Source organism: Sceloporus occidentalis, unplaced genomic scaffold, assembly GCF_023333645.1.
Source record: "Sceloporus occidentalis isolate IW3139 unplaced genomic scaffold, rSceOcc1.0.p SCAF_5, whole genome shotgun sequence".
Classification (NCBI taxonomy): Eukaryota; Metazoa; Chordata; class Lepidosauria; order Squamata; family Phrynosomatidae; genus Sceloporus; species Sceloporus occidentalis.
This window is the reverse complement of record NW_028316985.1, coordinates 172244733-172256740: the sequence shown is the minus strand read 5'-3', so window position 1 is coordinate 172256740 and position 12008 is coordinate 172244733. Positions and strand designations below refer to the sequence as shown.

The window sequence follows — 12008 nt, the reverse complement described above, 5'->3', positions numbered from 1 at the left end:
GGCCACCATTCTTCTCGCGGCTGAAGGACCTGTGGGTCAGGGGAGATAGGCCCAGACCGGAAGATTGCCGTCCTCCAGGTACGTCAGAGCTCTTGCCATGCCCTGTCCTCCCCTCCTTGACCCTTCCCTTGCCCTCCTCTCCTTCCTGCATGGTGCCAATGCCATCCCTCCTCTTCCCTTCTGCAGGCGTGCGGCCGAGGCGGAGGCGGAGGGAGGGAGGGCACCGTGCCTGTCGCCCTCTCCACCATCCTCGGGGGACGAGGATGTCCCCAAGGGTGGGCCACAGCCAGGACCAGCTGCTGTGGCCCCTCCGCAGCCAGAGCAGGCTCCTCTGGCGGCAGGTAGGTCCCCAGGGTGAGGGGTGGGGGTTGCCTGACTGCAGCCCCCACGACACTTGTGCCCTCGTCTGCCATGCCAGCATGGTAACTTGGGCCTTTCCTTCCTCTTTTCCAGGGCTTGAAGTCCTTGCTGCTGTTGCTGCCGCCGAGGAGCCTGGCCCGAGCCGCCGCCTGCCAGGGGAGCCAGGGGACTTGGCCCTGGATGCCAGGACCCTGGATCGAGTCCTCCAAGCCCGGCAGCAAGGTAAGTGCAGAGGGGAACCCAGGGAAGGGAGCGGGGGCACCCAGAAACCCTGCCTGTGGGAGTGGGTGATGGGCTCCACAGGCTGACCCTAACCATCCTCTTTCTTTTCCCCCCACAGAGAACCGGACGGAGAGGAGGTTCGCTGCCTTGGAGGAGAAGGTGGACAAGCTGGCGGAGAGAGTCTCCTCCATCGAAGAGACCCTGCAGGAACTCCTCCGCCGGCTGCCCGCCGCACCGCCTCCTCCCCCTCCCTGAAGCAGCTTCCCTCCCCTGCCCTCTCTGCCATCCCCCCTTCACCACCACCCCCTTCACCCTCCCCCTTCCCTTTGTAAATATTGTACATATGTAAATAAAAAAGTTTATTTTAAAAAAAATTTGTGTGGTTTTTTTTTTCTTTTGCCGGCTGGCGGATGCGCAGCTGCGCAGCTACAGCGCTAAGCAGCGGCGGCAGAAAGCCTATGTGCGCATTTAAAGCGCCCAGGCCCCCCCGCTCTGCACAAGAACAATGGTGGTCTCCTGCCAGCTGGTGATCAGCTGGTGTTGGCATCCTTGCCCGCTTGCACTTTGCCAGTGTCACCAGCATCATGGATGCCTCCTCTCCTTTGGTCCCCATGCTCTTGCTGAATCTGCAATGCACAGCTACAGCTGTCTCCGCTGCCACCGCTGTCCCCCTGCCATCCCCCATCACCTCCCTTGTACATATGTAAATATTTACAGTTTTAGGGTTTTTTTATTGTTAGGTGAAAATGGCACAGGAATGTGTGTAGGGGTGCACTTTAAAGTCCAAACTTTCCAAGCAGCGCATTCGTACATGTTGCTCTAGGGTTAGGGTTAGGGTTAGGGTTAGGGTTAGGAGTCTTAAAATGCGCTGCAGCTGTGCTGCAGCTTCCACACCTGCATGGCAGCGGACGCTGCAATTAAAGCCTGACTGCAAACTGCGCATGTTCCAAGACCCCAACTCATTATGCGACGCAGCAGACACGGAGCTTTTAAATGGGCAACTTAAATTAGCGGCGTAGCAATTCTGGTGTACCGGTGCAGCAGCTCACATGGCTTCTTCCACTTCTCGATATGTGTCAGCATTCAGGTAGGACTGCTCCAGTTTCTGCAAAATGTTTGGCTGGGACCATATAGCTATAAGGTCAGCCGTCTCAGTATGAGACCAAGACGTCCCCCTGCCTTTTTTCGGGGTGCTGGTGGATGGCTGTGCCATCCTGCCTGGTGGCAAAGGGGAGCCGCCGCACAGCTGTGCCAGGAGCAGCCGAACTGTGCCCGTTCCCAGGTGAAAATGGAGCAGGAATGTGTGTAGGGGGTCACTTTAAATTCCAAACTTTCCCTTATCACTTTCTACAACCAAAACATCCGCCGGCAAAACTTACAACTTCCCGCGGTTCCAGCAACGCATGCGCACAAGTGGCTCTAGGGTTAGGGTTACGAGACTTAAAATGCGCCGCAGTTGTGCCGCAGCTTCCACAGCTGCATGCCAGCGGACGCTGCAATTAAAGCCCGACTGCAAACCACGCATGTCCCGGACCCCGACCCATTATGCGACGCAGCTGACACGGAGCTTTTAAACGGGCAACTTATATTTGCGGCGTAGCAATTGGGACGTACCGGTGCAGCTGCTTACATACGGAGCTGCGCACGTACGCCGCAAATCAAAAAGAAGCGGAAAAAAGCAGCACCTTTTTAATGCCGCCTCTTCCCGCTTGGGGCGTGCGGGGGGCGTGTTCATGGCGGCATTCAGGTAAGGCCCGTCTGAAGGCTCTACCTTCATTACGTCATGAATACACCCCTTTTTGCCCGTCTGTATCCCGCCAGAGACTCATCTGCCTACTAGCAAAGGCCATACTCACAGCATTTTCAGTTGAGCAAGATTGTTTGAATAAACCTACTATATCAATTACAGTATTTACATCCTTTTTGACCCACCATTCAAAAGTTGATTAAATGGGTCTGCTGTACTTGGGTCTAACCAAGAGGATACCAGACACAGTGTAGTTATGTTGGATCAACTGGTGCCTGTTTTGCACTACCTATGTCTTCCATGTCTAGTTCTAAGATTGGGGTTAGCACAGCTTGGCATACACAGGTTTTGAAACCATCTGTCATATAGTGCCTTGGTTCCATGGACTTCTCATAGCCAGGCATTGAAGAAAGTGGCCCAATATACAGCTAGTCCACCTCTTCCTCCTTTGGCCATGTGCATGTGCATGGGGTTGTCTGTCACTGTTCAATGTCACTGCTGCTCTTCCACCAATGCATGGAGGTCTTGGACACCTTGTGCAAGTGCTAAAACTTTCAAACCTTTGTTCTATTGTCTGTTTCATAAGGGTGCATCCAGACTGACTGAAAAACTCCCAGATTTTGTTCCTGTTCTTTCCAGTTTTATACTGTGTTAAAATCTGGCAAGCTAGTATAAAAAGTCTCTGATTATACCAGGAGCTGACAAGAAATATTCTGGGATAAACAAAAAATGTATGGATCTCCAAAATAAAATTGGAAAGGACAGGATCAAAATCTGGGCATTTCTGGTCTTTTCATTCAGCCTGAATGCAATTTGACACTATAGGATTGTGACCTGTTTTCCCACCCTGTGATTTCACTAACCACAGTAAAAGTAGGAGCATGGCCATGTTAGTCTGGAATATCAGTGTGCACAAGGATCTTGTAACAGCTTTGAGGCTAACTGTGCAAAAAAAACAAAAAAAACAAAAAACAAAAAACAAACAAAACAAAAACAGTTGTGGCATAAAGTTTTATAGACTTGGGGGCTCAACAGATTGCCACTTTGGAGCGGCCTGCAGCTGACCCTTTCCTCACCAGATCAGGGCTGCAGCAACTTCACACCATAGCCCTGATTTGGCCTTTCCATAGTGTAAAAGAAGCCACAAATAGCGGCACCTTTTCGCACCACAGATACGGCACCCTAGCTGCGGTGGTTGTTCTTCACTTCTTTGGCTCAGCACATGTAAATGCTGCACCAAAGACAAGGTGTGATGCCACATGCTGTCTCATCAGGTAGGCAGCATAGGCACGGTGTGAGGGAGAAGTTGGGGTGGCCAGTGTACAATTGTCATACCCCCACTCTGCCCCACACCGGCTCTTTATGCCCATCTGTACAGGCTCTTGGTCTATCTCTTCATATGCATTTGAGGAAGTAGACCATGTCTATGAAAGCTTACACTACAACTTCTTTCACACACTTAATCTCAGGTTTGCTACAAGATCCCTTTGTGCACAGAAAAGATAGTTCTGCTTTTTAAAACATATGCCAATGTCTTGTTTAAACAGGAATCTCCAAATTTACCTTAGATCTTATTTGAATTAAACATGGTTGACTGTGACCATTTTGTATTCAAAAGCTTTGTGAAACCCTCAATGGGCAAAAATTCCCTTCAAAATAGGAGACCTTTATTCTCACTTTTTTCCAATGCCTTTTCTCTTCAGAAGAATCATTTTGGGTTTTCCTCAAAAGCCACCTCAGGTGAAAGTTTGCTAGCTAGCCTAATGACATTAGTGCAAATATTTCACAGAACAGAAGGGGAGGATAAGACAGAATGAGATGAATTGGCTGATCAGAAAACAGGAAAAAACAAGTACCAATTGAAATAATGACAAATTCTGAAGGCAATCCAGTGCTGAGAGGCTTAGCTACCATTCACCCAAGTGATGAATGTAAAGTATGACTTCAAGGTTACTAAATAAGTGCACTGTGTGAAATGTCTATATGCAATTCATCATGTCAATGAACACCAAAGAGCCACTTACATCCTTGCCTGTCACACCATATATTAGAGGGAAGACACTGATGAACCATTTGGATGCATGCTAAACAAAACCTATCCTGTTGATGATCCCACATTGAAAATAATGCTATCTTATAAAGGTACACTTAAATACTAACCTCTGTGTGTGTGTGTGTGTGTATCATATATCATATATCACATATCATTTACTTGTTTACTTTTCCAGATCTCCATTTTCCAAAGGGATTTCAGTAGATTAAAAAAAAGCAAACCAGAAATTAGATTTAATGAAATATGACATATATTAAACCATCGAGATGCGCCAAACTAAAAATGGCATGTAAAGACTTCAAAAAGACATATTTGTTAAAAGCTTGGATGTTTAAAGTGATGAGGAAATTAACCACTGTTGGACAATCATTCAAACAGGTACTGCAGAAGTTATCTTGGAGAAATGCTTTTCATTGGAAAACTGCAGTTCAATCACAACCAAGAAAATATAGCTGCCATACTTTCTGCAAAGATCAGTGGGAAAGAACTCTATTTTTCTTTGTGATTATTTTATTGTGTGTGTGTGTGTGTGTGTGTGTGTGTATGTATGTGTTTATAACAGGATCATCTTGGTTATATACCCAAGGAAGCCATACAGCTAAACCTACAGACAGTTGTCGTGAGGTGCTCAAACCATAGCTTTAATGTCAGTCAGCATGATGGATGAAATGTGTGGTGTGAAAGGACTAGCATATTATAGGGACATCTGGCAGGTGCATAGGGATGCTTTATATCCTTCCTGTGATATTCCTATTGTTGGAGGCCAAATCATGTGCTGTCACCAGTGGTAGTGCACTTTAAATCATTCTTTCACCTCATTATTACAGTGTGAGGAACTGATTTTTGTCCAGTCTCAAGTCTAATTGGTTACTTTGTGTGGGAGAACTCAAAGGAATTCATTTACAACCAGCCAGACATATCAAAATAGCTCAACTTGTTCATCTGCATGCATATACTGTAACTCTTAATTCTGTTTCTTGGCATTGTAGGAGTATAACAGGACCTTTGAACCTACATCTGTGTGTATGAATGGACACTGTAACTGCAGAGAGTTCAGGCTGGTGAAATAAATCCAGTACTACATAGCTGGAATATCTTTTCATGATTGTAAATCAAAAGATGCCTATCTTGATGGTTATACAGTAGTTGGATCCTGAAGTAGAAACCACCCTGTTTCATGACATATAAACCAACTGGATTCAATGACTTTGATTACAATGGTAGATTGGTCCCTAGAGCCAAAGTAGAGGCTCCAGTTCTCTTACCTTAACAGAAGCACAGAGTGACATGTTGCCACAAGTGCTTTCTTTCTGTCAAACAATCAGCAACCACTCCAGGTTTTTTTTTTTTTTTTTTTTTTTGCCTTTTCCACAAGTGAAATGGCAACCTTGTCCCTGCCCCCCCCCCCCCCATTCCCCCAATAAGGTCTCAAATGTTCTGTGCAAAACCAATGTTTTCCCTTTGTTAAGCAAAGCGCATACATACACAGCAAACACAGAAGGCCTGGGATATTGATCAGAAAGATGAAAAATAAATACATAAATCCAGTGCTGCACATTTTTAAAAGCCCATGCAAAGGGGCAGCAACAATCATATCTTGCATAAAGACTGGGCAGTTTGCTTAAAAAGCTGGACTCGCAAATACTTTGTTCAGAAATGCACCAAAAAATTCCTTGCTATCTTATCCAGCAAAAACAAAGCAAAACAAAACAGCACTTCACATGCAAGAAAGAGAGAAGTAAGGAGTTACATCCTTGGTTTTTTCAAATGGTTAGTTTTGAGCTCAGCCTTTTTGCATTGCTTCAGCTCATCCCGAAGCCCACTCTGTTTCTGCATTCACACACAATGGCCCAGTATTGCTGACAATCTGCTGAGTCAGCTGAAAGGTGGTCTCTTTGCTCTGCATTTAGCAGATTAGATAGCCTTTGCACGGCCAATTGAATGCAAATGAAAATGAATCTATAGGACTATGAAAGCCTCTCTGAGACTTGGGTAAGATTTCTTTTCTTTCCTCTGCCATAGAGATGTACTGGTGACTTATCATTCATCAGTCATAGCTGGGACTTTCCACATCATTGGGGTGGAGAATCGGGGGGGTGGGGGGAGGAGGAGAGAAGAGTGCTTAAATATAAGGTGGGGGGGGAATACTGGTTTTCCTTTGCAGCAGGGAGAAAACTACAGTGATTATTTGTTCGTATATTTGAAAAATAATAATTGAGGATTTAAATCCCTAATGAGATAGCACTGTTGTTACCTGGAAAGTGACACATAATGGGTAACATCATTACTTGTAACACATTCCTTCCAACTTGCATGAAATACATGGAAGAAGACAGGCATAATTAATGTTAACTCTCATTTCTCTCATCAGACAGTAGCCACATAATGAATATGATTTCCTAAGCTACAATCCTTGAAATTAGAGGGAGCAACTTACCCAATACATGCCTGCCTGAGGAGTAAGGTTGGATGAGGTCCTCCTCCACATCCCACCAGCAGTGGCATCACTATGGGGTGCAGGGGGTATGGACTGCACTGGGTGACACCCCAGAGGGCTACTAGGTGAATGAGAAATTGTGTTTCCCCCTAAATGGGCCCACTGGAGGCCACAGTGGCACCCCTATCAGTAGTGATGGCTACGAGGGAGCAGTGGCTTCAGGATCTGGTTGCAGCCACACCTGATCCTGAAGACATTTCCAGTGGGGGGGGGGGCAGATTCAGAGGCTGGAGCACCACAGTACCCTAGCAGTAGTCTGAGCAGGTGGCTGACAGGGAAGGGCAAGATAGTTCCACCCCCCCTCAACTGGGTGACACCAACATTAGTGACGCCACTGCCCACCAGTGAGATCAATGCACTGGGTTTGGACTTGGGTAAGAGCTTTGTCAGTCATGAGCCATGACAGCCCAACTGTCGAATGCCTTCCCAGTAGTGGACCCATTGGCACCAACAGTCATTTTCTTTTGGGACCAAGTGAAAACTTGGCTATTCATCAATGACCTTGGACCTCATTAAAAAGGTAAATGTTTCCCATTTGACATGATTGTCCAGTTGTATTCGACTGTAGAGGACAGTGCTTATCTCCGTTACTAAGCTGAGAGAACCAGTATTGTCAAAGACGTGGTCATGTGGCCAGAAGGACTGCACAGAATGCTGTTACCTTCCCACCAAAGTGGTACCCATTTATTTACTTGCACTTTTACATGCTTTCAAACTGCTAGATTAACGGAAGCTGGGACTAGTGATGGGAGCTTACTCCATTACGTGGCACTTGGGTCTCAAACTGCTGACTTTGCAATCATCAGAGACATTGTCTTAACCACTGAGCTACCGCATCTCTGGACCTCATTAGTTCACTCCAAATACTGTTGTAGTTTTTAAAAATAAATAAATAAATGTTATAAATCTGTTTTTAACTCATTACAATGTTTAACATTTTTAGCTAAATTGCTAAATTATCTGTATTGTTTTAAACTGTTTGTCTTAATGTTATCTGTAAGCCACCCTAAGCTTTTTCATGTGTTAAGTGGTTATCTCTCTATATATGAAGGTAATATATCTTTGCATAGAAAAAGCCATAACCTGATATTGATTTCATTATGACTAGTAACTACTTAGAGCCTAAATATTCTAAAAGCACCTGATCCCATCTGATCTTAGAATTTAAGCATAACAGCCTTGGTTAGTGCTTGGATGGGAGACCACCAATGAATACCAGGTGCTGTAGGCTATATTTCAGGGGAAGAAATGACAAAACCACCTCTGATTATTCCTTGCCTAAGAAAACCCTATGAAATTGAAGGGGTCTCTGTAAGTCGACAGATGACACACATAGTAATTACTTACTCCTTTTCTCCACAAGAGCACACATTAGAGCAGATCAGGAAATGAGACTATTGAAGCAACTAGGAAATTGTTATGGTGTGTGTCAGATCTGTGTTTGTAATATGTGTGTGCGTCTCAAAGAGGAAAAAAATGAAAAGGCCAACGTTCCTATGCACTTTGATCATAAACGCAGCCTCAACAAGCAAGCACTAAATTACACTTATTCTGCCTAGGATACATTTGATTCTGAAGCATTTGCAGGATTTTGGCATACAAAAACAGCCTCTGGATGTCTGCTGTGGCATGAGAGGAGCTGTTGACCCTGACAACCTCTGCTAATTGGCCATTTGCAGCAGCATTTCAGATTTGGATAAAAAGCCAGCGGAGGCTTCCTCATTAAAACAGAAAGCCATTCAAGCACCAGACGTTCCAAACATCTAAACACAGCTCAGATGGATGGTCCTTGATGATGAAAAGGAAAGGAACCTCCAACGGGGAGAGAGGAAGAGGCTTGTATGCCTGTCTATGGGAAGTGTTAGTGAGAATACCTTTTGGAGAGATGCATGTGGCAGACGCCTTTAAGTTAATCCGACTGAACTGATCAAAGAGCTCAGGCACCTACAAAAGTAGTTGAAAGGGCCAACATAGAAACAAAAGGCACATAGCGCTGTATAGAAACCAAAGGAAGTGGAACCACTACAATGCAATACAAACTTTGCAGTCTTGGTCCTTTTCTTCCATGGAGCAGGGGAATAAAATGTGCTCAGTCCTGGAGCATAAGACCAGTATCAAAAGCCATCCCACATCATACATCTAAGCAGACTATGACTCTCCACCTGTTGATGAGTGACAGTCCTTTTCACCATTACCCATGGGAACTGGAGTCCAATATAGCTCAATATAGATTTTCTATACCCCACCCTCCCAGTTTTGGAATAATGAAATTTCTTGGAGATGGAATCCAAGTCTAAATATGACATTCATTTATGTTTTGTATATGCCTTATACACATAGCCTGAAGTTAATTGTATACACAATATTTTAAATAGTTTTTTACATGGAAATAGTTTGTGCAAACTGAAAGCAAAAGTGTCACAATTTTGAATTTTGTAGTATTTTGGATTTTGTAATTCTGAATTCAGGATACGCAACCTTAGTTGCTGTACAATGGTGTATCTCAGCCATACGTGTTGACAATTTTGGATACTCAACCTTAGATGCAGTATAATGGAATATTTGTTCTCCTCTACAAAGAATATGAACAATGTTTTTGGCACTGAGTTCTGGAACAAAAAGGGCTTGAAGCCCTATAGGATCTTGACTAATATACGTGGTCATTTTTATTTGTCATGATTTTCATTTAGTGAAAAGGTGGGATAAAAATAAACTGAAAAGAGATGAAATGAGGTGAAATGAATGATGGGTACATATAAACTCCAATATCTGAGGTAACATGTTTTCATACATAGGTTGCTAGGGGACATGGGCAGGAGGGAGCTATAGCTGTTTTTCCCAGCTTCATCACATCCTTATCCCTGATATCTCAGTCTTAGTGTGATTTGGCATTTTCTCCCATGTAAGATAGCTTTCTGAAGCCACTTTCAATAAAATAAATTTGTACAAAATTAGCTTGTTCATCTCTTGGGATTTAGGACCCCCAAACAAAACTGGCAAGCCTGGCTGTGAAATTTGCAAAACTCAAATAGCTACAGTATATTCCTGATACTTATCAGTTCTGACCCTATTTACCATATCACTATGGAGTGAAATACAGACCCATTCCTCAGGGTCTATATTCTTCCTATTCTGCTTGTCTTTGAAATCAGATAAATTTGGAAGGTGAATATCCCTTTAGAAATCCATGTTCAAAATGTTATTGTTCTCTGTCTTGCGTGTGTGAATGGCATACTATGTATAGACAAAATATTCTGCAAATAAATACGTAAACCATAGAGAAGAATGCCAGGAGTTTGTCTATGGGAAGAATGAGGAATTTGTAGGAAAGCTGCTTAAAAAGCAAAGTTATTAAAGGCAAAGATAATTCATGAGACAATTATAGCCAGAAGCCCCCTGCTGCAAGGTGACAGCAAGCTCAAAAAAATAAAACCATGTCCCATGTACTAGTGACCCCATGTCCTTCCATCCTTGGAAAATACCGTTGACTATTATGCTTTGGGTGGCTCTATTTGCATTTTCATTTGCTTCCCATCAGGATTCCTGTAGAGATCAATAAATACATTACATGCCAGGAGGAAAAGTACTAGATTCTAGCTTGGATTGTGTTTTGTTTTCCCCAGCTACCACTGATGTAGAGGTTATATTTACTTCTTTTATTTTCTTCTCACTCCATACTGTTCTGTTCAGGACCTCAATCACCATCAAAAACAAAAATGACGACAGTAGACAACCTTGTTTAATTCCTTTTTGAACTTTGCAATATTTGGTCCAATTTCCATTTATCAATAGCTGTTCTTCTTGCTTATAATAAGTCTGTTTAATCCAGTCTATAAAGTTTTCCCCCAAATCCATCTTCTCAAAACCTGGAAACAAAAATGGACAGTCAGTGCTCACCTTTTCCAGGCAGAAGAAATATACAGAGGGAGCAGAAGAGGCAATATCTACTGATTTGGATGGGGTCTTGGCTGGGGTGAGCAGGCTTGCCATAAGACGATATTTCTTCCTCACCAGAAGATCATGCAGACAGAGAGTAACTGGTAAGAAGTGTATTCTTCTGATATGCCTCCTCCAGATGGTCTTCCAGGTGGTGAAAGCACATCAAGATAGGCCAAGGAAGCACATTCTCTACAGCAGGTTCAGAGGGCACAACAGGAGGTGAGGCAGCACATCTCCTATACAGTAATCAGTGGCACTAGAAGAGAACAAAAAGGCCTAGCACAAAACACCCACTGATTTTTCTTTTCCTACTCATACATAAATGAGAAGCAAGCTTTAAGATGTCACAGGGTTCTTCATCAATTTTCACTGCTGGAGTTACCCCTTTGGGCATTCAAAGATATAGCCATGTTAGTCTGTAGAATCAGTACGTAAAGAGATCTTGTAGCACCTTTGAGACTAACTGAAAGAAAGAAATGGACAGCATGAGCTATGAAATTTCATGTTGCCAATTTCTTTCTTTCAGTTAGTCTCAAAGGTACTACAAGATCTCTCTACCCTTTGGGCATTGTTATTGTTATCCATTTTCTCTCTCCCCAGCCTAAGCAGGCAAAGGAAAACCTTCCCTTTAGCCACACCACAACTCCAAGAACCCAGTTTCTTGCTCTTCCTCACACATTCCCTTCTAAGCAAGAAAAGGAAACCCCTTCCTTCCAGGAATCCCAAGACTGCAGTTACTTTCTGTGTCTCCTTCCCCATTTCCCCAAGCTAGGTAGAGTAAAACATATCCAGTCCAATAAGCTTTTCTTATGCAAAAATTCCAACTCACCTTGCCCCCCTCACTCAGCTGTCTAGCACTCTGTCTATGGGTGACACTTTTGTTTGTTTATTTATTTATGGAGAAACATAAATTCAAACAGCTGAAAATGGGGGTAATGTAAGTTGAGACTTGCCTGTACATTGAGGGAGAGGTGGCTCATAAAACAATAGGGTTTTATTTTATTTCCATGTGCTAGTCTACCCAAAATTGTACTCTGCCCAAAATACTGGGAGAGAAGAAAAATGGGAGAAGGTGTATATAATAGAATTTTGAAGGCACTGCATTATCCCTTGCTCCACATTTCATTTCAGTGGGTGTGCTTTGCTTTTGTAAGGCTCACAGTGACACTAAGAAGACAAAACGGGAAATA

The 12008-nt window shown here is 43.7% G+C and overlaps 1 protein-coding gene across 1 annotated transcript; it reads left to right on the top strand.

Moving 5' to 3' along the window:
- The first annotated feature begins 248 nt into the window (after nucleotides 1-248).
- On the top strand, nucleotides 249-837 carry LOC149313141 (uncharacterized). Its single transcript, XM_089527255.1, has 2 exons — nucleotides 249-582; nucleotides 701-837. Exons 1-2 carry the CDS (start codon nucleotides 264-266, stop codon nucleotides 835-837), a joined length of 456 nt encoding a protein of 151 aa, XP_089383381.1. The 5' UTR covers nucleotides 249-263.
- Nucleotides 838-12008: the final 11171 nt, after the last annotated feature.